This window comes from Typopeltis vanoorti, chromosome 1 (genome assembly GCF_054136105.1).
Source record: "Typopeltis vanoorti isolate ZY-2024b chromosome 1, IOZ_Tvanoo_1.0, whole genome shotgun sequence".
Classification (NCBI taxonomy): Eukaryota; Metazoa; Arthropoda; class Arachnida; order Uropygi; family Thelyphonidae; genus Typopeltis; species Typopeltis vanoorti.
This window is the reverse complement of record NC_143549.1, coordinates 66,380,955-66,406,808: the sequence shown is the minus strand read 5'-3', so window position 1 is coordinate 66,406,808 and position 25,854 is coordinate 66,380,955. Positions and strand designations below refer to the sequence as shown.

At 34.1% G+C, this 25,854-nt stretch overlaps 1 protein-coding gene across 1 annotated transcript in view; it reads left to right on the top strand.

The window, feature by feature from the left end:
* The window catches only part of LOC150110054 (ATP-binding cassette sub-family F member 2), a 172,481-nt gene that overhangs the window by 81,267 nt on the left and 65,360 nt on the right, over positions 1 to 25,854 (top strand). The window contains exons 7-8 of the mRNA XM_090390946.1: positions 6,118 to 6,220; positions 16,694 to 16,789. Of these exons, the coding sequence (XP_090247072.1) occupies positions 6,118 to 6,220; positions 16,694 to 16,789 (199 nt within the window). The remainder of the gene's footprint in view (positions 1 to 6,117; positions 6,221 to 16,693; positions 16,790 to 25,854) is intronic.

The window sequence follows — 25,854 nt, the reverse complement described above, 5'->3', positions numbered from 1 at the left end:
TGTTTGGATCAGAAGACTGAAAACAATAACACTAGAGGCAAGGAAGTTGCAAATAATGCCAGTCAACTGTCCCCTCCCCACATGTCTCAATCTAAAAAAAAATTAATGGCACAGTAATTGGTTTCTCTCCCTTCAGTCTTTTGTTTGATATTCATTTCATTCAGTCCTTTCACAAATGGAATTGAAATTTTAAAAACTTCTTTTCAAGGAGGATTAGGATAGAGGCCATAATTATTAACTGTTTTATTGATTATTTTTGAATTGCAATAATTAGAGATGAAAGTAGCTGTGAAAAAGTGCAGTTCCTTATTTCAAAGAGAAAGTTGTGAAGTCCAACATTCACAGACCGAACCTCAACAAAAACCATTGCCTTAAACTTCTCAATTTTGGGAGGTCATCCTAAGTAACACTCCTCATTCATGTGTTTCACCATCACCAAATTCCTGACAAACACACTAAGGGAGTATATAGGATATTATGATAGTACTACATGAAAAATTATATTCCTGTCAACAATCTTCCTCCAGATTAGCTAGTTAATCTGTCAACATTCCAATATTATCAGATCTTATATTTCTGTCTTCCAAGGCACTTTTTGCTGTATCAATCCCACTACATCTTGGTTTTCCACTGGGTCTTTTTGCTGCAAACCTGGCAAAGAACACTTGTTCAGCTAATCTTTCTTCTCTAATTCTGTTTAAAGTGGTCATACCACCTGAGATTAACTCTGTTAATACATACCTGAATGCTACCTAATATCCTCATTTTTGATGTGATACTGCCAATGGTGTGCCAACTGTCTTTGATCAAGAGTTTTATTTCTAACCTAGCTCTCAGATCTGTAAGTGAAACTTGGTTTGAACACTGTCTTGTATACAGGTAGTTTAGTGTTTTGACTAATCTCTCTTATTCCTTATACAATTATTCAGTTCACTTTCTACCACACAAGCTTTGCTAATTCTGCTGTCTACTTCCAAATTTAATCTGCCATCTTCACTAAAAATTGTGTCTAAATATTCGAAATGTTTTACTTGTTCCATAGGCTCACCATTCAGGATGCAATTGATGTTTTCAATCTCTTTCTAATGCTGATCTACCAATTTTATTTCAGCAGTTATTCAATTTGGTCTGGGAATTCTGCAGGCTTGTCCTGGATTTATTTAGGAGTATAACATTATATGCATAAAGCAAAGAGCTGACATTAACATCTCCAATTTTGAGATCAGGTTTAATACCACTTTCCTTCATAATGTGATCCACATAGATGGTGAATAACAGAGGAGATAATGTACATCCTTGTCGCACAACTGACTTAACATCAAACCATCTTCCTGTACTTCTTTCATTTCTAACTGCTGATTTACAACTCAAATATAGACTAAGTATTGCTTGATATAATGTCCCATTTACACCATATAACTGGAGCGTTTTGAACATCTTTCTTCTTGGCACCTTATCATATGCCTTTTCCAGATCTACAACACTTAAATACAGATCCTAATTATATTCCCATGATTTCCCAACCATTTGTCTTGATCCTGACAACCTGTTTGGCCTGAATCCAGCTTGTTGTTTTTCTCTTTCTCTAGAGAAATGGAATTTCTCTAGAATACTTGCATAAGTCTTATCAGGAACACTCAGTAGAGAAATTCCTCTAATTCTCACATTCAGCTTTATCCCCCTCCCTCCCCTTTTTTTTTTTTTTTTTTAATATAGATGGGAACTGCGAGAGCTCTACTCCAATCATCTGTAATTCGACCCTCTACCCATCCCTTCTGAATTATGAAGTGTAGCCACTGTGAAACTTTTATACCTCTATATTTTAGCATTTCTGGTCAAATATCCTCTACTCCAGATGCTTTTCTTCATTTCAGGTTTGTGATAGCTTTTTCTACTTTAAGTACAGATAGATATTCTGGATAGCATTCTTATTGAGTGTTTTCACCACAATGCTATCACTACTTGTTTCAATTAGCAATCTTTCAAAGCGAAAAAGTTACATCATTACTAACTTTCAATCACCAATTTTCTTCCAAATTAATTTGTTATTTATCAATTATCAGATATTATATTTCTGTCTTCTAAGGCATTTTTACTGTGTCATTTACCTAGATCTTGGTCTTTCTCTGGGTATTTTTCCTGCCAAAGAACAGTTTTGTTAATCCTTCCTCTCCCATTCTTTTCAAGTAATCATACCATCTGAAATTAGTTCTGCTAACCCATTCCTGATTGCTAACAATATCAAGTTCTTTCTTAATATCCTCATTTTTAAATATGATGCTGTTGTTGGTGCCATCTGTTCATACCCCCCCCTCCCCCTAATTATTCTCAGAATTCTCTTATCTATAATCAAGTTATTTCTAACCAAGCTCTCAGATCCATAAGTTAAAACTGTGTTGCATATAACTAGTTGAGTGTTTTGACTAATCTCTTTCTTATTCCATATAAATTTATTCATTTGACTTCCTACCATACCAGTTGTGCTAATTCTGCCTGTCTATTTCCAAATTTAATTTACCATTTTCACTAAAAAGTGTGCCTAAATAGCTGAATATTTTACTTGTTCTATAGGTTTTCCATTCAGGATGCAGTTAATGTTTTCAGTGTTTCTGCCTCCTTTCATTATATGTATCTTTTTATTGCTGATTTTCATGCCAGATTTATTATAAGTTATTCAATTTAGTCAGGAAATCCTCCAGATCGTACTTTATTTATTCAGAAGTATAACATCTACATAATGTAAAACTATCAGATTAATAGCTCCAATTTTGGTAATAGGTTTTTATACTACTTCGATTCATAATCTTTTGGCATCTTGTCATATGCCTTTTCCTGATCTGTGAAGCTCAATATAGATCCTTGTTATATATTTATGTCTACAAAAATATGAAATAAATTTTCTTATGTGTCATTCTGTACTTTTGTTTTATGCTTTTTACTCTTATTTTATGATTATATTGTTCACTTATGTCTTGATATTTAGATCCACTGTTGCTCATGTATTATAAAAAAGCAACTGTGATCTGAAGAACACAGTTTGAAATCCAGTGAAATATAAGCAAGTTGATAATTCAATCTTTTATGAGTTATGGCATCATAATACCATGAAAAAGATAACATCCATGAAATAACATCCTAAAACTGTCTATAAAGTTTTCCATTCATCCTACATATACAAATTAAAAAACAAACCTTTAGACTATAATTTCTTTCAATCCATCCTCAACCAAAACTGCCTTATGGAAAGTGGCATGTGGCCTTTTTCCTAAATGTGATCACTTCAAATTGTAAAAATGCAAATCTTGAGTTGTCACAAATAAGGATACACAATTCCATATTTTGCAATGTTTTTCAATATTGCCCAATTTTTGAACTATTTCCAAATTATGAAAAGTTTCAAAGATGCATCTAAATATATTTCTGATATGTATACTTCAGAAATATTCCCATTATTTGCTTTACATTTGTGAACAATTTAAATGATGGAACTAACGATTTTTAGCTGCTGCATATCTGAATTTAATGGTAATCCAGAGACCCACCTCATCTACAGTTTCATGCATATTATATCAACTTACTAGTCCATTCCCTTTGTTATTATAAAACTATGCTAAAATAAATACAGTAGGCATTCAGTTTAGCAGACATCATTATAGCAAACTTACTCATTATAAAAAACTACCAACTAAAGCAAATGATTCCTGCAATGCTATGAGTTTACTATAATGAATGTCAACTGTGTTTATTTTTGTTTAATTTTATTATCTCACTTAAAATTTTGTCCAGGTATTTTGACTCCTTTCAAAATAGTTAATGCTTGCTACAAAATATCACACATTATTATTCATTATTCTTCTGTTGTTCTTAATGGGCTTAAGTACCCATAAGTGTTAAAAGTATCCTTGGATTTCATAATAATGATTCTAGGATAAGATGGTTAGTACTATATAGTATATGTTGTATATAAATTGAATGTGTTCTTCTGGTCAGTTTACCTGTGGGAATAAAAACCTTAATTTCTAGGAGGGGAAAAAATTCTCTGCTACTTCTGTAGAAGTCGAGCTAACCCCCCCCCCCTCACTTGAAAAGCCGTGCTAAAAATTCTTCGCAGCCTAACTGCTTGGAAAGAAACCAATGGACACCATAATGTAAAGAACAAACATATCTAACAAACACCGCACCTAGCTTAATAAGATGTAGGATCTCCTTTTGCTGCGATGACTGCAGCAATCCCATGGGGGCATCCTTTCCACAAGCATATGATAGTGATCAACAGGAATTTTGGATCATTCTTCCTGTAGCCATATAACGAAGTCCTGAATTGTTGTGGGGGCAGACGTTCATTGATCTCACTCTGGGCTCTGTGGTGACATTCATGTCCATAAACTACTCAGTTACAACAGTAGCCATAATATTAATGCCAATTCTCATGAACAGTGACAACAAAAATATATGCAAGAAATTACACGATAATCACAGTAATTAACTTTAATTAAATGAAAGTACAGATATTTCATTCTGAAAATAACAGTAAATCATCAATGTGTAGAAACAAGCAAATCAAAGAAACGGGAATACAAGGAACATACAGCAGTCAGTGGTCATCATCAAATTCCTGCCATGTACTCGCAGGGGTTGGGGGGGGGTGTACAGGATATGATAGTATTACATGAAAAATTTACATCATTACTAACTTCCTATCTACAATTTTCCTCCAAATCAGTCTGTTACTTGTCAACACTCCAACATTATCAGATCTTATATTTCTATCTTCAAAGGCCGTATCAATCCACCTATATCTTGGTCTTTCTCTGGGTCGTTTTCCTGCCAACTTGGCAGAGAACACTTGTTTTGCTAATCTTTCCTCGCCCATTCTGTTTAAGTGACCATACCACCTGAGATCAGCTCTGCTAATGCATTCCTGGATGCTGACAAGGTCAAGTTCTTTCCTAATATCCTTGTTTTTAATATATTGCCATTGATGTCATCTGTTCATGACCCTAATCTTTCTCATGACTCATATCTGCTGTGTAGTCTTTGGTCAAGTGTTTTACTTCTGACCCAGCTCTCAGATCTGTAAGTTAAAACTGGTTTGAACACTGTCTTGTATAGCTAATTTAGTATTCCGACTAATTTCTCTCTTATTCCATATGAATTTATTCAATTGACTTCCTACCATGCTAGATTTGTTGTTTCTGTTGTCTATTTCTGTTTTCAGTCAGTCAGTGGTTTACCACTTAAAAACTGTTCTCATCTACAAAAGACAATCTGCTATCTCTATCATTAGCTGACATTTACCAGATACCTTGTGAATGTTCTAACATACTTTAGCCAGAAATTCTGTGAAAAGAAGGATTAATGAACATCAATATTATATCGAATACATGAAACCTCAAAAGTGTGGGCTGGCATAACATAGTATTGACACTAAACGCAGTATCCAGTGGGATGAAGCTTGTCTTCTCCATAGAAGCAGGTTTAAATATTAATGCCTTTTCAAAGAAAGTTGCAAAGCCTTTTTACATCGGCCAAATCTCAATCAGAATGATTGTCTCTTTCTCTCTCCCAAAAGTTTGAGAGATTCTTATCTTATGTAACCATCAAAAATAGTTTTTAATAATATTATTTAATATTAATTTCTATCATTTGCCAACAGTTTTTTAATTGGTAGACTACTGACTGCTGTATATGCCTGGTATTCTCATTTCTTTGATTTGCTTCTACACACTGATGTAGTATTATTTTCAGTACGAGATATATCTGTACTTTCATTTCATTAAAGTTAATTACTGTGGTTATCGTGTAATTTATTGCATATATTTTTGTTGTCACTGTTCATGAGAATTGGCTTTAGTAATTTTTCCATTGTCCTTTAAATCCAGTAGCACAGCAGCCTTTGAACATACAGTTCAATTCACAGGAAAAAAACATTTCATCTTATCTCTTTCCTATAGAGTACAATGTATAGATCAACATTAGAATCTCCAATTCCAATATTAACAAGTTTCTGCTTATTAATGCTAATGTACCATAGATTGAACAATAGCTCATGTATGAGTGATAAAAATACACACACACATGTTATGTCTTTTTTTATACAATTTGTTATTCTTACAGGTATAAACGGATATTAGTCATAATATCACATTCTCAAGATTTCCTTAATGGTGTGTGTACCAACATTATTCATCTTGATAAAAAACAGCTTGACTACTATGGAGTAAGCCATTATTAGTATTTTCTTAATTTAAAAAAAAATTAATTTTATATAAATGATGTTTATATGAATAAACTTTTTATCTTATCTAAACTTAGACAAGTTTCCATGTTTTATGTATTGAAAGTTAAAATATAAATCCTGTATCACCGTTTATTCCCTTTTGAAGAATAAAATATTGTTAGGCATTGACATTCTTGAACATTGACACCTGGAAAGATTGGAGCAGTGTTGCACTAATTAATTATCTGTTGATTTCTATGCATTACTTTTAATTCTGGTTAATGACAAAAGCATATATGAATATGGGAATGCCGAGTTGAGCAAAGGACTTTAGCCTATTTGATGAAACATAAGTAAAAAAATAAATTTTCCATGCATATTATGAGTGTCCAATTTATTAGGTACACTATCATTTTTATTATGCTCAATTTAAGTTTAATGGAATACAGCACATATAAATAATTAAACACACATTTAATCACTCCTGTATTTCATCTTTCACTGAGACATCTGGGAAACAATATCAAAATTGTAAAAACACACACAAAATTATATGATGCCACAATAATAGACTAATGAAAGTACAGATATTTTGTACTGAAAATAACAGTACATCATCAGCGTGTAGAAACAAGAAAATCAAAGAAACAGGAATACAAGGTGCGTACAACAATCAGTTTAGCCAATGAAAACAATTGCCTTGAGCTAGAAATTAATATTAATAAATAATAAAACTATGTTTGTTATCCGAAACTTTTGGGGGGAGAGGCGATTGTTCTGATTCAGGTTAAGCCGATGTAAACGGGTTTCACGACTTTCTTTGAAAAGGTATTCGTATTTAAAACTGCTTCTATGGAGAAGACATGCTTCATCCCACCAGATACTGTTGCAGACCAGACTTCAGGTTCCATGTATTCAATGTAATATTGATGTTCATTAATTCTTTTTTCCACAGAATGGTCTCTACTAAATATGTCAAATTATGTACACAGGGAACCTGGTAAACACCAGCTAAAGATAGTTTGGCTTTTTTGGATGGTAACAGAAATTTTGTTGATAGGAGAATATATGGGAATAAGATGATACCTCAAAATTCTACTAATAAGTTCAGAGATATTAGAATAAACTAACAAACTATGCTTTGAAGTTGCTGCTTTACTGCAAATTACCTCCATATAATTTATATACCACTGAATTTTGTGCTCTACTTTCATTAAAACATCATCATGCATCTCAAGGATTTAGGCTTAGTATGGCCTGTTCCAGCCTTAGAGGTCATCATTGAATCGTTTAAGAGGACGTCCTTGTTTTCTTTTTCCTAATAGCTTGTACTTTAAGGGTTGTTTTGATAATCTTTCTGTTTTCATTCTTTGAACATGTTCCATCCATTTATGTTTATATTTTTTAATTTTTTCTATTACTGGTTCTTGGTTTAATTCTTTCATAATTTCTTATGAAATTATGAAAGAATTAAACCAAGATTCTAAAACAAAAAGACAAAGATTAATAACAGCAGAAATGAAGTTTATGAGAAAAACTGCAAAGTATACCTTATTTGATCACAAAAGAAATGAAGAACAAGCCATTAGGAAAAAGAAAACCAGGACGTCCTCTTAAATGATTCAACGATGACTTCTAAGGCCAGAACAGGCCATGCTAGGCCTAAATCTTGATATGCATGATGATGATAATTTCTTCGTTTCTTTTGTGATCAAATAGGGTATACTTTGCAGTTTTTCTCATAAACTTCATTTCTGCTGTTGTTAATCTTTGTGTGTGTTTTTGTTTTATTGTCCAGATTTCGCTTCCATACATTAAGACTGGTAGGGCTAATGTATTGTATACATTTAGTCTGGTTTATTTTTGAACTAATGTTTGGTTTAAATATAGAGTTAATTACACCTGTTATTTTTAAATATTTTGCAATTTTTACATTTATATCTTTTTCATTTTCATATGTGATTATACATCCTAGGTAGTTTAAATGAATTCACCTGTTCTAAGATCTTGTTATCTATTACTATTTTAGTTCTTGCTGGATCTTGTCCTTTAAAGGCCATAGTTTTTTTGATTTTTCTGTTGATGTTATCATACCATAATCTTTGGCTATCTCATTGAGATCTAAAATAGCTTTCTGTAAGTTATCTTTAGAATTTGTAATTATTATTTGTTCATCGGCAAAAAGGAGAGTGTTTAAGTTCACTGTAGGAGAAAGTTTAATACCTTGATGTAAATTTTTATTCCATTTTATTATTATTTCATTTAAGTAAACATTAAAAAGAGTCACTGAGAGGGGACATCCCTGTCGGACCCCCTTGGTTTATCTCTCTCGTATATTATAGCTCGTGATTTAATTGTATTTGATTATTTTCATATATACTTGTGATAGCTTTTAGGATATTATTTGGTATTTGTCTTTCTTTTAATATGTTAAATAATATGTTTCTTTTAGCTTTGTCAAATGCTTTTTCAAAGTCAATAAATGCCATATGTGTTTCTAAATTGTATTCTCTTCTTTTCTCTATTATTAATTTTAGGCAAAAGGCCAGGTCTATACATGATCGTCCTTTTCTAAATCCATTCTGTACTTCTAAAATAAAGTTTTCAGAATACTTCATTAGTTCTATTTAAGATTCTGCTATATATTTTGTAACAGGAATTTAGTATACTGATACCTCTATAGTTTTTAGGATCATCTCTATTACCTTTTTTAACACGTTCATTGCCAAGCTGAAAATTGGAATTTCGTGTGGTGGCCAAATTTTTTTTATTTTTTTATTTAGTTTTTATTGTGCTCAAAATAAGTTAAATATATTATTTATATGCTTTTATTATTATGTACATAGGATTTATGTACTCTAAATATCTATTACGCAATATTGCATGATATGTAATTCGGTCAAATAAGTTATATATTTTACAAATAAAAAACATTTAAATATAATAATTGTAACTTTAATTATCAATCTTTTATAATCACATAGAATTTTTAAAAATAACGTACAAATAGAAAAAAAAATTATCAAAAATCAACATTTATATAATCAAAATAAATAAAAACCAAACTTCAAGCACGCTGAATCAACGAATAACTAAACAAAATCGTCGCGTCATCACCTTGTCCGAACGCCGCCACTGTGCGCACTGGCTAACATAGACAATGGCTGGCGGCCATCCCCACTCCACGAAAGTCGATCCCTTCCCTAGTGGCCAATATAAATATTATGCGCCATTTTGTTGTGGCCACTATACTATTCCGCTTAGAAACTTGATACCGACGTCCATGCGATAACACGTGATCGGCCGCTCGGTGAGAACTCGCATCACGCGATTGGCAATGAACGTGTTAAAGATAGGAATCACAATTGCTTTTTTCCATTCTATTGGTGGGATACCAGTTGAATAAATTTTATTCTTTCTTTGAATGTTATTCCTGCATATTTATATAGTTCTGGACCTAGCTTATCTTCTCCGGGTGCTTTTCCATTTCTTGTTTCTTTCAGGCTGATTTCTGAGTCTTCTTTAGTTATTTCCTTTTCATTTTCGTTAATTGTTTGCCAGTTGTCTTTTTTAAAATACTTGTCTGTCCACAATTCTGTGTATTAATTTAGAATTTCTTCTAATTCCAATTCAGTGGTTAATTTTATGTTTTCTTTGGTATCTGCATTTAGGTGTTTCAAAATCTTATATACATTGGGTCTTATTTTATATAAATCATGTTCTAAATCAGAAACAAATTTGTTTCATGATTCTCTCTTTTTCTGACTTCTCTTTTAGCTATGGCTCTTATTCTTTTATGCTCTATTCTTTTGCTGCTTTCATTAAGACAAAAGAAAAATATATTTTAAAAGTGGATAAAGGTTTCTGTAGCGGTAATGGGCAAGGCTGACTTCCTCTCATAGTCAGCCTTGCCCATTACCACTACAGAAACCTTTATCCACTTTTAAAAGTGCCTTTTACAAGATGCCTCCACCTATCTTACAAAATCAGAGATTAAATAAGCTTCTTGATGAAGTTGTTAGTTAGGATCAAAATACTTTGTATGAGTTACACACCCATTTCAGAAAGACTCCTCATTTATATAGTTTCCCAAAAATTCATAAAGAAGGTCCATTAATATCCATTGTGAATTGTATTCAATCTCCCACCTATAGAATTGCTAAATTTTGCACATTAGACAATCCAGATCATTCATCAAGAATTCCAAACATTTTCTCACAAAAAATCAAGAATTCTCAAATACAAGAGTTGTATATGTTACTGTTCCATTATCTGACACTATTAGTTTACTATATGATCAATTTCCTCCTGATGTGAAGATTTTTGAATTTGATTTTTAAAGTCAAAACCTTTAGTTTTTAACTATACAAACATTATTGAAGAAAAAATGAAACAGGAGAAAATTGTAAGAGGGCTAAGCTATGTGTACAATTAGCTAAACAAAAGTGATGGGAAGACTTTGGTAAGAATATAGAAGGTAAATATCAGGAAGGTGGTGGCAAAATGTTCCGTAAGCTATTAAAAAATCACCAATAGGAATCAAAGATGAAGTGACATGAAAGCTAAAAAAAATGATATCCTAGATCTGGAGTAATTACTATGGAAGACTATTAAATGAAACAAGAAATGACACAACCTCAATAGGAAATTTTCAAGAAGAATGCAAAGAGGAATACATATCTATATTTGAGCTAGAAAAAAAAGCCATCAAAAACTTGAAATGTGAAAGGCAACTTGAGTAGATATTTGACCAGAAATGTTTGAGTGTGGAGGTATAAAAGTTTTGCTGTAGCTGCACTGCAGAATTCAGAGAGCCTGGTCAGAAGGTCGAATTCCGGGTGACTGGAGTAGAGCTCTTTTAGTTCTGAATTTAGGCCAAATAGAGGTTCTCAAGATCAGATTTTCGCTTTACAACAAATAATTGAGAAATCATGGGAATATAACAAGGATCTATACTTGAGTTTTGTAGATAGTCCATGTTAAACATGGCTTTCTGGCAGTGAGACCATAATTGTGTTATTAAAAATACATAAGACTTCAGCCCATGTTCAGTTGCAATACAGTAACATGTAATAAACATCCTGAACTGAGGGAATTATTTGAAAAGGTGTTTCCTCTCAAGTTTCTTATAAATAGTATAAACAAACATTTTGTGCATGTATCCTTAAAGGATATACAGAATGCTGTTGATAAGACTTAGATTTTCACGATTTACATTTTGTTACTGATTTTCTATTAGCAGTTTTCTTCCAAACTGGTCTATTGTTTTTCAGGTATTGAATTTAATTAGTTTTTTCCTTTGTTCTCTTAACTAACAAACTATGCTTTGAAGTTGCTGCTTTATACCCATCTAGTTAATTTTGCTTCTTTCCTTTTTTCCTACCATTTTTACAGAAAAAAATGAGAATGGATCATTAGATGACCATCTGTTATGTTCCTATCCTTTATATGATTTGCATATTCTTTATATTGTTAGCATATTCTTTATCTACTCTTGTTAGTTATGTATACCCTACTCACTCCTACAAATTTCCCCTTTTTTAAACAAGCTAAATTTAGGCTGCTCTTAAGTTTAGTCACGTGTAATTTATTTAATGATTAAGGCTTTATCCAAGTATGGAACGCTGCCATTAATCATATCCTCTGAGACAGTTCACTTGATAATATTGACAAATTTATATTTTAACTGCACCAGCCAATACTGAGGATAGACGAGGCTCTTATCCAAGGTGGTCCTCTCAGAGTGATACACAGTAATAAGCTTCCAACAATAAATAAACTAATTCCTATTCTCTTAATATTTGCATGCAGTTGTGGCTCGAAATATTAACTTATACTCGTGGGGTCCCTCCTGCTAGGTTCGATAGTAATTTTGTGAGTGGCTGTTTGAATTCATATAACAAGCTGGACTCAAGCAAGTGCTATGAAACATATTTATTAAATCAAGAAATTATACATGAGAAAATATAAATGCTTGGTTAACTACATCGCGTTGTTGGCAAGATCTCAATTTCAATATTAACATTACAATACAAGAACAAATTACTTGGACCACTTCTATATATAATTTAACAAACTTCTAGCTTATGTAGCCTATCTTTTATCACTCATGTGGTCACTAGTTATATCTCACAACATATCACAATCATCTCTTATACAAATCCCTTCTAGGGAGACATTTCTTAAACAGGGACAGGTCAATGCCAAAATAGGGATAGTTCCTAAAGTTCTTTACAATATGTCCATTACACAAAATATCCTATAGAATTCACACACAAATCTTCAACTGGAAATCAGAATATGACAATCTACATTACCGTTCCTGGAATGACTTTCAGTTCTTTCTTCGGCCTTGTCTGGACATCAAGGCTCCATTAAGGTCTACAGTTCTCCGGGTCACATACGATAGCTGCACGGCCAGGTTCTCATGAATTGAAAAGACGATGTGCTGCTCAGGACTTTCACCAGTATCACAGGCACACATCTGGATTACCGTTGCACGATATAGCATAGCTATCCTGATCTGAGGAAATAGCTAGCCCTAACTCGCACGCTACGGCAGACGATTCATAATTTCCACGGCCAGCCTAGAATCTTCACTGCTGGCAGAGACTGAGAGCCAACGTCTACGAGGTTAGGAAACAGGAACCAAAAAGCCCCTTGTCGGGGGGGATTGGTGTTTATATTGCCCGCTTCAATCTTGGAAATTCGTGCACTTCACCATGTCGTTTATTGCATTCTGCACACTCCTCCACATGTACATGCCATGTTTTCCTAGAAAGTGTTCTAGCTTCCTTTTCGTATAACTTCGCTTTCCCTCCGGCCATACGTTATTCTGGATGGCTAAAGTGTGACCCTTGGACCTTAGCTTATACACTTTGCTTTCTTATAATACATGAAATGGGATACTTTAAATAAATTAATACCTTAACTAAATTTCTCTATTAGACTTCCTACAAAACAGGTTAAGTCTCACATATTTTTCATTAATTATTTCTTCGCTTCTAAAAGTTACGAACTTAGGAGCGAAAATACAGGAGGCAAGGTTGAGATGGTTTGGTCATGTGATGAGGAGGGAGGATGAATATGTGGATGTGCAAGGAAGGCGGAAGCGTGGTCAGCCAAAGAAGAGATGGAGGGAGCTGTTAGAAGAGGACTTGAAGATGAAGAACTTGGATGTGGTGACAGCCCAAGACAGGAAGGTGTGGAGGAGACTCATTACAAACAGTGACCCCACTTAAGTGGGAGAAGCTGCAGAAGAAGAAGAAGAATTATTTCTTCGCTTCTATCTTAGTGTTATTTATATATATATATACATGACGTTCATTGTCAAAACACAACATTCTCTACCTACAATCAAGGTCAGTTCCTGAATAAATTAATGTTTTGTCCCACTTATATTTTGATTATTCAGGACACAACATAGGTCCCTCCCATCTAAGAAAAAATTTTACTTCTGTAAAATTCTTTTACAACTTTCCTCCTCCTGTTCTCTAGGATTAACCTCCTTGCATTTCTTAGATCTAGTATCTATAATATGTTCAGATGAGGTATGTTCTGCAACTTTCTTGACTTCCGTATAATTGCAATCTGTGTGGCTATGATTGCCTTGCCCCATTCTCTGGCTATTTTCCCCTAATTTCTTTTCCTCTTCGCTTTGATTATCTACTATCTTGACACTTGATATGAGGTAAGTTTCAGTCTGGCTGTTTTCTTTGGATTTTGAAGCTAATGAGGAATCAGCCTGTTTATCTATACAATTTTCACCATCCCTCTCAGACTGTACACTTTCTGTGATGTTAGTCTCATTTTGCATTCTCCCTTGAAGTGATTCCCAAACTATCTTTCCATTATTATTTCTCCCTTTTCCTGACTGTTTTCTTCCCATGAGGGATATTTCATTAAGAGAGAAATCGCATGAGAATCTGTACTTCTCTAGAAACTTTATTCCCAAGATGATTTGTACTTGGGCAAGATGTCCTAGGGAGGACCAGCAAATCTTGCCAAACATTCATGTTAAAATCAGGTAAGTACAACTTTACCCTAACCTTCTTTGTTACATATATCTCTGATGTTGAGATCCCTGATAATCTAATTGGTCTTTTTAGTTTATAACTACCTCGCCATACACTGGGCTTGATTTCTTGAAGATAATCTTCAGTAATTACAGAGGCCCAGGAACCAGTATCTAGCAAGATGTTACAATAACATCCATGTATATTCCCTTTTATTTTCATTCTTGATCCTCTTAGATGTTCATGCTTCCTTTGTTCTCTCTTCCATCGTTTACTTTCAAAATTATCAGGAGTACGCCCAGATCTCGGCTCATTTCTATTATTTGTATAGAAAGTTCTCTTATTTCTAAAACAATTTTGGGCTAATTGCCCAATCTTACTACAATTAAAACATCGAGGAGTCTCCTTTCTTTCTCCTTGTCCACTACTTTGTTCAGATTTTGGTAGAGACTCTTCGGGTTTCTGTTCTGTCATTGTCACCATCTGCTTTAGTGCAGCATCAAGATGGTCTATCATAGGCTGTTGAATTCTTTCTACTTCTTGTCTGATGAATTCAGTAGTCCTCTCGGTTTGCAGTACAGCTGATTTTGAGGCCCTTTCCGTTACTGCCACCAGCTGCTTTAGTGCAGCATCAAGACGGTCTATTAAAGGCTGTTGTAGCCATTCAATTTCTTGTCCTATGAAAGTGCATAGTTCCGTATTTGTTAGCCCTACTTCTTCTTTAGTGATGTTTATTTTTATTTCAGCCTCTTGATTAGTGTTGACAGTGTTTTCTCTTATTTCCTCACTATCCCTTTGATCCTTACTCGTCTCTATGCATGAGCTAGATTCGTTCTCAATTTTGTTCTCGCAATTGGAACTCTTCGTCTCTTTAATCATGTTAATGTAGCTGGCGGTAGATGCATGACGAATGTCTCCGAGCAATTGTTCTTGTTCTGTTACAGCCTTGTAGCATTCAGCTAAATTGGATATGCCCTTTCCAAATGCTGTCTCTTTCAACTCCTGCTTCAAACTTGTCCTGAAATGTTGGAAGATGGCCTATTCTAAGTGATGTTTGTCTTCATTGGAGATGCCAAAGGTATTTGAGAGAGTGAGCAGTCTGTTGTAGAAGTCAGACACCTTCTCCCTATCTCCTTGTACTATCTTCTGCAGCTTCCAGAGGTTCTGTCCTACAATCTTTACTCTGGAAAATTTTGAGATTAAAATCTCTCTGAAATTTCCGTAATCACGGGTTTCTTTCAGGATTGGTGATGATTGAAGGTAAGTCTTGGTTCCCTACTAATTTGCTCGCAGCAATACAATTAGCTGGAAATCACTCCAGCGGCCAATCTTTCTTAGTTCTTCGATGTATTCGAAGAAGGCAACCACATCATCGGTGTCTTCCACAGAGAACTGTGGAAATTCCTGCTGTTAATTTATAGTTCTAAAAAATTTTTCATTATCTATATTAGAACTTGTAGGTAGACATGTTAGTATCTTGGCTCACAATAAAATGTTACAGAAATATTTCAAATATTCTATTTTTCTCAATAATCTCCTGACTGCCCGATATGAATTCAAAGACCAACTCGCTGTGATTGATCAATTTACTAACTTTGATTTTCGGGGACACAACACACCTTATATTAGCTCCTATATATTCTTGAATATGTTAACACTTTCCCAGTTTATTTCTCAATGCCATTTTTAATATAGTTCTGCCACTGTTTTTTCTGTCTATTCACTATTAATTCTCATGAAACAAGAACTTTCATTGGAAGTGGAGGTTTCTGTAGTTTAGAAGTTTATAAGGCATATTCTGGTAATTGGACCACATTTTTTTTATTAAGCTAAAAGCACAATAAAGAAATAAAACCCGACAAGTTTCGTAAGTCATTTGACTTACATCTTCAGGAGTAAAAGGTAACTGAAAGTTAAAACATCAAAAAAGAGAAATTAATAGTTCATACTATACAGTTGTAACCGTCTGACTGGTTATAAAATTAAAAAATCTGCATTCTGATTTTTTAATTGTTGTTTTAACTTTCAGTTACCTTTTATTCCTGAAGATGTAAGTCAAATGACTTACTTGTTGGGTTTTATTTCTTTATTGTGCTTTTAGCTTAATAAAAAAAATGATTAAAAAAATGTGGTCCAATTATGGGAAATATGCCTTTAGAACTTTCATATTTGTGATTTGTGTATTGATAGGTTAACATTAGTGCAATAATCCCCCCCCCTCTTTCCTTTCACTAAAATTTTCATTGTCATCTGGGTTTAAATTCCTTTATTCATTATTATATTGAAGTGCTTAAAACATGCTAGAAAAAAATTCTTATTTTCTGTGCGTCATAGACCTTTGTTATGTGACCATTCTGATTAGAAATGGAATTTTTTTATCCCACATTTATGTGCTAATATAGAAAAGAGATTCTTATTTGTTTTAATTTAAATGCTGTATAAACATTTATTTTTATAGGGAAATTATGATGCATTTGTGAAAACAAGAATTGAATTGCTGGAAAATCAAATGAAAAGATACAACTGGGAACAGAACCAGATTGCTCACATGAAGGTTTGTTTTTTCCTGTCCCTAAATATATATAACTTCAGTATAATTTTGAATATAGAAATATTTCTATAAAAGAAAATTAATGGCTTTAAGATTACTATTTTATAAAAGTTTCAGAAAAACTGTTTCCAAACTGTTTACTTTCTCAAGCATTGATAATTGCAAACAATAGTAGCATAAAATTCAGCTCTTTATTCATATCTCCTTTTGGGGCATAAAATGTATCAGATTTACAACATCTGATGATGTAAATTGGGCAGAGTAATAGTTAATCAAGGTGTTGTGAAGAGCTTGCATGATGATTTAAATAAGTTGTCGGTATGGGTAAAAGATAATAAGCATCGGTTTAATGTGGAGAAATGTAAAGTTATGCACTTTGGGATAAATAGATTACAAGCTGTGTACCACATTTGATGGATCTGTACTAAAGGAAATAAATGAAACTTGGGATTTGGGGATGGTAGTAGATAGTTGAAGTTTAGAGAGCAAATTGCTAAGGTTGCCAAGGTGGCTCATATGATTACTGGGCTGTTGAAGAACACAGTTGAGAGAACCATTGCTGGCAGAGTGCCAAGAAGAGTCAATTCTTTTTGAAGAGGAGAAAGGATTAAGAGATGTATGATTCATCACCAGCACGTGAAATCACATGCTTTCTAATCTTTCGCTATACTAGCTTGATTTTTTTTTATTTTATTTTATTTTATTTTTTTTGTTCATATTTATTATTTGTATGATGGATCCAGTACCATCAAGTTCTAGTGTTAAACCTTTCAGTAGCACTTGCAAAAGAATATTGTATGATGTGCTGACATTCTGTGAAAAAGAATCATTAGAAGGCAGTCTCCATTTTCCTATTTCTGGCCACAAAAACATGCAAATGAAATTGTGGGTGTTTCGGAGTTTGCTGTTAAAAGAATTCATAGTAAACCAAAAGATGAAGATAAGTCAAAATTTAAACCTAAAAAGTGCTGGTGAAAGAAAACCACTGAAAACATAGCTTTGAATGATTTTGATGTAGACGTTATAAGAACTATTCACAGATTTTACGTGGTCGAGAAAAATGTGCCAACTGTTCCTAAATTGATTCCTGTGCTGAAAGAAAAAATTAATTTTCCTTCGAAAAGAGAAACTTTAAGGAAAATACTTCATGAAATTGGATTTTGTTTCAAAAAGTAACAGAAAAAAAAAGGAAACTTAATATGGAGAGAGAAGTGACAGTTTTATCTAGAATGGGAGGAGAAAAGTGCTGATTGTGTATCTAGATGAAACTTAGATTGGCAGTAATTTATTTTTTGGAAAATGTTGGCAATCTAACAAACTGGAAACGGCTCGCAGTACATATATGTGGGTATGTGTATATGTATGTGGGTGGAGAATTGGGTGCTTTACCGAATTCAGATTTACTTTACAAAGGCAGTTCAACAACTGGAGATTACCATAGGCAAATGAATTCTATGATCTTCGAAAAGTGCGCAGAAGAAAAACTGACTGCAGATGTTAGAATTGATAATGCTTCATATCACTTTATCCAATTGAACAAAGTTCCAAATTGTTCTAATAGGAAGCAAGTCATTGTGGATTTGGCTCTCTGCAAATAACATTTCTCATTCCTCAGATATGCAAAAAATTAAATTGCTCAACTTTGTTAAAAGAAACTCTCCCACAACTAAACTATTTAAATTTGACATGATGCCCAAAGAGCATGGATTCCTAGCTTTGAGACCACCACCATATCATTGTGATATTAATGCTATTTACGTCTTGGCATAAGTAAAGAATTTCACTCATCATTGCAATGTAACTGGGGATATTGATATGTCGAAACTTTTTAAATTTTTAGAACAGAATATTAAAAGTATTACAGATCAAAACTGTGGAAAATATTGCTCTCATGTCACTTCATTGGAAAATTTGTATTGGAACAGAGACAGAATTATGCAAAGATTTGGTGATTAATATAAGTGAAAGTGATGGTGATTCAGACACTGATTTAGATGACTATGAAGATTAAAAAAATTTGATAAAGGTATTTTAAAGAAACAGGAATACAAGGTAAATACAATTAAAATTAAAAACTGTTGCTGCATTCTAGAAATTAATATTACTAAATAACATTAAAAACTATTTTTGATGGGTATATAAAATAAGAATCTCCCAAACTTTTGGGAGATTCTTCTAGCCTGCAGCAGCAGATTTTAATTGGTAAACTACTGACTGCTGTATGTGCCTTGCATTCCCGTTTCTTTGATTTGCTTGTTTCTACACACTGATGATGTACTGTTATTTTCAGTACGAAATATCTGTACTTTAATTTCATTAAAGTTAATTACTGTGGTTATCATAATTTTTTGTTTATAGTCATGCCACATTAAAAGATACAAGGTACCTTTTAATGATTAAACTTTTATATATTGTGCTTACATAATGTCACCAAAGTGTATAATGGTTAGAATCTGAAAAAAGTAGTTTATATAGGTAATTTATGAAATGTTTAGGTATTCTATAGAATAACTAACCGGTTCCAATTAAAGTATATAAAAAAAAAATAAAGATTAGCTGGCAGAATGTTGCAATGGTTCATTCTATTTCTAAAATAAAGAATATGATTTTTACTTTAACTCCTTAATGCACCAATTAAAAATCAGAAAGCTGTCGTTTTTCTGGCAATTTTTTTATTCTTTATTTTCTTTATACACAAAAGAACATTAACAAATCTTGGAAAAAAAACACAAAAAATGTCTCTTTTTGCAAAAAAAGTTAACTAAACTGCATCTACTTCGCTAAACCTTAACTCGGGCAACAAAAAAATCTTGAAAATAAGAATGTTTTAGTCAAAATTTACCACTGTGTGGTAAATTCTAAAACACTGGGTGACACAAAGAGGAACATCACAGTCAGTACACATATATCTTGTTTCTTTGCGAACCCTTTTATTGTGTTCATTCCTTTTTCTTGAGCAGAGGAAACACTGGCGAGTTGGATTTTCTTTCTTTTCTGTTGGTCGTATGAAAGTTGGAAAATGTCGTGCAGATAATCTCAGTGGTGTTGGGATATTTGATGGAAGTCCACTTCTTGAAATGCTTGTAGTTTTATATTTTTCAATGGAGAGTTCGATTACTTTGAGGCGAAAATCAAGTGAATCTATCTTACCACTAGATTTTTGGTAAAGCATGAAAGCGTTCCACAGTGCCATGTCTAAGAGATGAAAGAGAATCTTTTTATAATATTTCTTGCCTCTCTTTCTGGGTACAACATACGAAGACAGGTGTTGATCAACACCACACAAGCTGCAGTTTTTTATTCTTCCTTTGCACGTCTCTATATCTACCATTGATGTAGTGTGAATGGTAGAGATAAGGGAGATATCCTTCTTGTCCTTCCATTTCATTACACACACTTTCCCTCTCTGAAAACCAATTACTTCTCCAGTTTTCAATTTTTTATTCTTCGATTCGCTGGGTACTTCTTTTCGTGATATGCGTAATGTTCCATAAACATCAGTCTTATTTATTATCAATAGATCTGCTAATCCAGGTGAATTATAGAAATTGTCCATAGTCAAACGATAACCTTTATTGAATAAAGGTTTCATCAAAGTCATCACTACTTGCGAAGACATTGGAAGATTGCTAAAATATCTGTCCAGAATGGTATTCTTGCCAGTATAGATTATAAAATTATAGACATATCCACTTTGTGATTCACATAATAAGTATGTTTTTATGCCGAATCTGGCCCTTTTGAGAGGAATATATTGCACCCATCCCAGACGACCTTTATAAAGCAATAAACTTTCATCAATAGTCACCAATTTCTTTGGCATAATTGAATTGCCAAATTTTCTATTCAAATCTTCATAAATCGACCAGATTTTGTTGAGTTTTGGGCAAGGGTGATTTGCTGGATCAAATTCATCATTATTTGAAAAATGTAGAAATTGTTTTATGGCCTCGAAGCATTTTCTACTCACACAATCCGGAAAAAATGGCATATATAATAATGGATTTTTTGTCCAATAATGATGGTATTCTGGTTTTCTTACTATACTTTGCAAAAATACAACAGCCCAAAATACTCTGATTTCATTTGTATTTGTGTTATATCAAGAAGTCTTTTCTTTACCAAGGGTAAAGAAAAGACTTCTTGGTATACGAATAGATATACGACGCCTCGCATATCTATTTGTTTCATCCACAACACGTTGAATCAATTGATCATCAAAAAAATGCTCGAAGAAATTTAGGCAGTTATAATCGGCAACATCAATATTTTTTATACCAGGAGCTTCTGTGAAAGCGAATGGTGGAGGTGGATGAGCATCTTGTTGTATTGGATACCATTGTTGGGCTAAGCAAGAGTTTTTTCATCAGTACTTTCATCCTCTGAAACTTCTGAATCACTGCCACTGCGTTCTAAAGTTTCATCTTCTGAACTAAATAACCAGTCTTGATCACTATCCATGATAGGGTAATAAATATAACGTAAAAAAAAAATAACAAATGTTATAAAATACAAACGGCACTCTAGTGAACAAATGCGCAATTGCAAAACAAAGAATTGACATTCACAGGTGATGATGATGCAGCAGGCAATAGTGGACAAAAAATGTGCAAACACAAATGAAATAGCTGATACACACCGTTGACAACTTTTCTCGGCTGAAAGGAAATAGGCACAAAATTGTCTAGCATGTATATTCGGTTGTATTTATATGTGAAACCAAAATTCACGGTCACACGTGTTAACTCAGGTGCGAGGAAAAAATTCAGTTTCTTGGACCCGAGTTAAGTCGGCTCAGTGTATTAAGGGGTTAACAAATTCATAAATCCAATGAATACAAAGTCTGCGGTTAGCCGAGTGGTTATGCGCTTCGCAACCATGTGCCTGGGAAAGAAGTATCCCAGGTTTGATTCCCGTCGCTGATGTGAGGAGCTTAGGATCTTTCTCAGACATAACCAAGTTAGCCGGTCTTGGGCGTGGCATGCATGGTTTTTCTCCCCAGTTTATTTGGGGTTTTTCATCCTGCAAGCAGGCAAACTGGCCTTGAGATCTCAATACTTCTACAGGCATAGGATACACTGGATGGCATAGGGCTAACCACCTTATCCTTGTTTATGGTTATGGTTAAATGAATAGAACACCCTCAACACTGCAAGGTAAAAGAGGGAGAAAGGAAAAAGAATGAATACAAAAGGATGTAATAGCAAAATATAATACAGGTATTTCCTTGAATTCAGGAGACCAAATAAACCTTTATACACATAATATCTATCATACCACTCCTGAAACTCATTTAATGTCCGGGCACTCGCAGCTAATTCTGGAAAACCATTCCACTCATTCACTACTCTCCAAGCAAAAATTCTAGGCTGTGCACCCTCACTAACCACACTTTTACACAACTTACAGGAGTGATCCCCATAGCTCTCTCTCGCTCTCTATTCATCAGTTATCAAAAAATTTCCTTTGTCAGTCTTATAGGCTCCCTTTAATGTTTAAGTTTCTGTCATGTCTCCTCAAGTAAAGATAGAGAAATTATTGTCTCTCTTTATCTTTACTTGTTAGCATGTTTTTCAACATCCAAGCAATCTTTTGAGCCATTTTACCAATTTTTGCAATATTACCCCTGAACTTCATCTCCGACAACCATTCCTACAATCCAGTACCTGACATACAGTGTGATACACAGTATCTCAAGGCTGTCCAAAACACTGCCCGATGTGCGATTTTGTGCAGCCTGCCTGTGGGTTTTGATTTTTACAATCGAAAAAATAAAATAATTTGAATCGAATGCGTATTAGATATTTTAATTCTATTGTAATCGATAATTCTATTGTAATCGATAATGGGGTGCTTAAGGGTCAAAGCTGCATAACTGAGAGGAGACCTCCACATAGCCTTTAAAGGAATGCGGAGAACCGACCAGGGCTTCTGACCTAATGTCCAATCCTCACCTTCTCGTGGTGCACCCTGTTGGGTATCTACTTTGATACTGAACGAACGAGGATGGGCTGGCAATTTGGGAGTTAGCCGACCAAATTGTATTCTTATTGGTTAATCCAAAATAAAAAATGATGGTACAACATGACAAAATTTCATGCCGGCTGGGGCGTCGCCCGGTTAAACAAGGCCCCCGTTGTTTTCGCCAGGGAACCAGGGCGATCAGCGAAAAGTCAGCTACTGGAACAAATCTGAAAACAAACCCCAACTCAACATCACCAGAGTTAAAGATCGGTACTATCAACGTAAGAAGCCTGAATGGCAAAGAAATGGAGCTAGCTGAGGAATTAGATAAGTACCAGATCGACATAATAGGGGTGACTGAAACAAAAAAGACCAAAACTGGTGAGATCTTTCTGAGCAATAAATACAAAATGTTATATTCAGGCAATAACAATCAAGGAAAAGAAGGAGTAGCCATAGTATTCAACACAAAATACGAGGCTAATCTTCTTGAATGGCAGTCAGTCTCAAGTAGAGTAATGTGGGCAAATATGAGAATGGGGAACTGGACAATGAGACTTATTTGTGCCTATGGTCCCACAGAAGGTTCTACTAAGGTAGAAGTGGAGGAATTTTTTGAGGCTTTAGAAAAAGCAACTGACACAATGAAAAAGGAAAAGTTGGTCCTTGTTGGGGATCTAAATAGTAGAGTAGGAAATGATTGTGAGACATACAAAAATATTTTGGGAAAATTTGGAGAAAAGAGCAAAGCTAATAATAATGGCAAATATCTGTTGGATTTCTGCTCAGGACATGGACTGGTTATTACTAACACCATGTTCCAACATAAAAATGTGCACAAATTCACATGGAGAGAAGAGGCTAGGAATAAGAAAAGTCTCATTGACTATGTTATTGTTGATAGTGATGTTTTCTCCCTGGTGCAGGACACCAGAGTGTACAGAGGATTTGAAATTGGAAGTGATCACTATTTAGTCTTGAGCAGGATAAAATTGAATTTCATATTGAAAAGAATAACATGTAAGAAAGTTTTAAAGCGAATAAAAGTTGAGCAGCTCTCAGATGTAAACTGTAGACTAAAATACAGAAATATTATTGAAAAGAAAATGAAAGAGTTTGAGAACAGGAATCAAACTTTGGAGATTCAGTGGCAAACTCTGAAGGAAACATTGATTGATTCTGCCAGAGAGGCATGTGGTGAGGTTGTGTGCAAAGATAAAAAAATCAGAACTCCCTGGTGGACACAGGAAGTTAAAGAGGCAGTGAAGGAAAAGAAGAAAGCATATCAAAAGTTCCTGGCAAATAAGTCAGCTTTTACTCTTACAGAATACAGAGACAAATGTAAGAAAGCTAAACAGTGTGTAAAACTAGCTAAACAAAAGTCATGGGAGGACTTTGGCAAGAATATAGAAAATAAATATCAAGAAGGTGGCAAAATATTCTGGAGGTTGTTGAAGAAGCTTAGGAATGGAGGAAAGAGTGCTGTAAAAGGAATTAGAGATGATAAAGGTGAAATGAAAACAGGAGAAAAAGATATCCTTGAAGTATGGAGTAATTACTTTGAAAAACTGCTAAATGAAACAAGCAGTGATGACAGCACGGTGATAAAAAACACTGACCAGGCATGCAGTCAGGAATACATATCCATACTTGAAGTAGAAAAAGCCATCAAAGGCTTGAAATGTGGAAAGGCAGCAGGAGAAGATGATATTCGACCAGAAATGCTGAAGTATGGTGGTATAAGAGTCTTACAGTGGCTGCACTGCATAGTTCAGAAAGCCTGGACAGAGGGACGAATTCCCGATGATTGGAGTAGAGCTCTCATAGTACCCATATATAAAAAGGGAAATAAAACTGAATGTGAGAATTACAGAGGTATTTCCCTACTGAGTGTTCCTGGCAAGATCTATGCAAGTATACTTGAGAAACGGTTGAGAAGAATTGTGGAAGAAAAGCTTGGTGAAGAACAAGCTGGATTCAGGCCAAATAGAGGCTGTCAGGATCAGATCTTCACTTTACGACAAATAGTCGAGAAAGCATGGGAATATAACAAAGATCTGTATTTAAGTTTTGTCGATTTGGAAAAGGCATATGACAAGGTGCCAAGAGAGAAGCTATTCAATACGCTGCAGTTATATGGTGTCAATGGGGCATTATATCAAGCAATACTTAGTCTTTATTTGAGTTGTGAGTCAGCAGTTAGAATTGAAGGAAGTACAGGAAGATGGTTTAATGTTAAATCTGGTGTGAGACAAGGATGTACATTATCCCCTCTGTTATTCATTATCTATATGGATCACATTATGAAGGAATGTGGTATTAAACCTGATATCAAAATTGGAGATGTTAATGTCAGCTCTTTGCTTTATGCGGACGATGTTATACTTCTAAATAAATCCGCTACAAGTCTGCAAGATTCTCTGACTAAATTGAATAGCTGTTGTAATAGATATGGTATGAAGGTCAGCAATAAAAAGACAAAGACAATGAAAATAGGCAGAATCATTGAAAATGTCAACTGTGTTGTGAATGGAGAGCCTGTGGAACAAGTAAAACATTTCAGCTACTTAGGCACAATTTTTACTGAAGATGGTAAACTAAATATAGAAATAGACAACAGAATCAGCAAAGCTGGTATCGTGGGAAGTCAATTGAATAAATTCATATGGAATAAGAAAGAAATTAGTCGGAACACTAAATTAGCTGTATACAAGACTGTGTTCAAACCAATTTTAACTTATGGATCTGAGAGCTGGGTCAGAAGTAAAACACTTGACCAAAGACTAGAGACCGCAGATATGAGAGTCCTGAGAAAGATTAGAGGCGTGAACAGATGGCATCAATGGCAATATCATATTAAAAATGAGGATATTAGGAAAGAACTTGACATTGTCAGCATCCAGGAATGCGTTAGCAGAGCTAATCTCAGATGGTATGGTCACTTAAATAGAATGGGAGAGGAAAGATTAGCAAAACAAGTGTTCTCTGCCAGGTTGGCAGGAAAACGACCCAGAGGAAGACCAAGATATAGGTGGATTGATACGGTACAAAGTGCCTTAGACGATAGAAATATAAGATCTGATAATGTTGGAGTCTTGACAAGT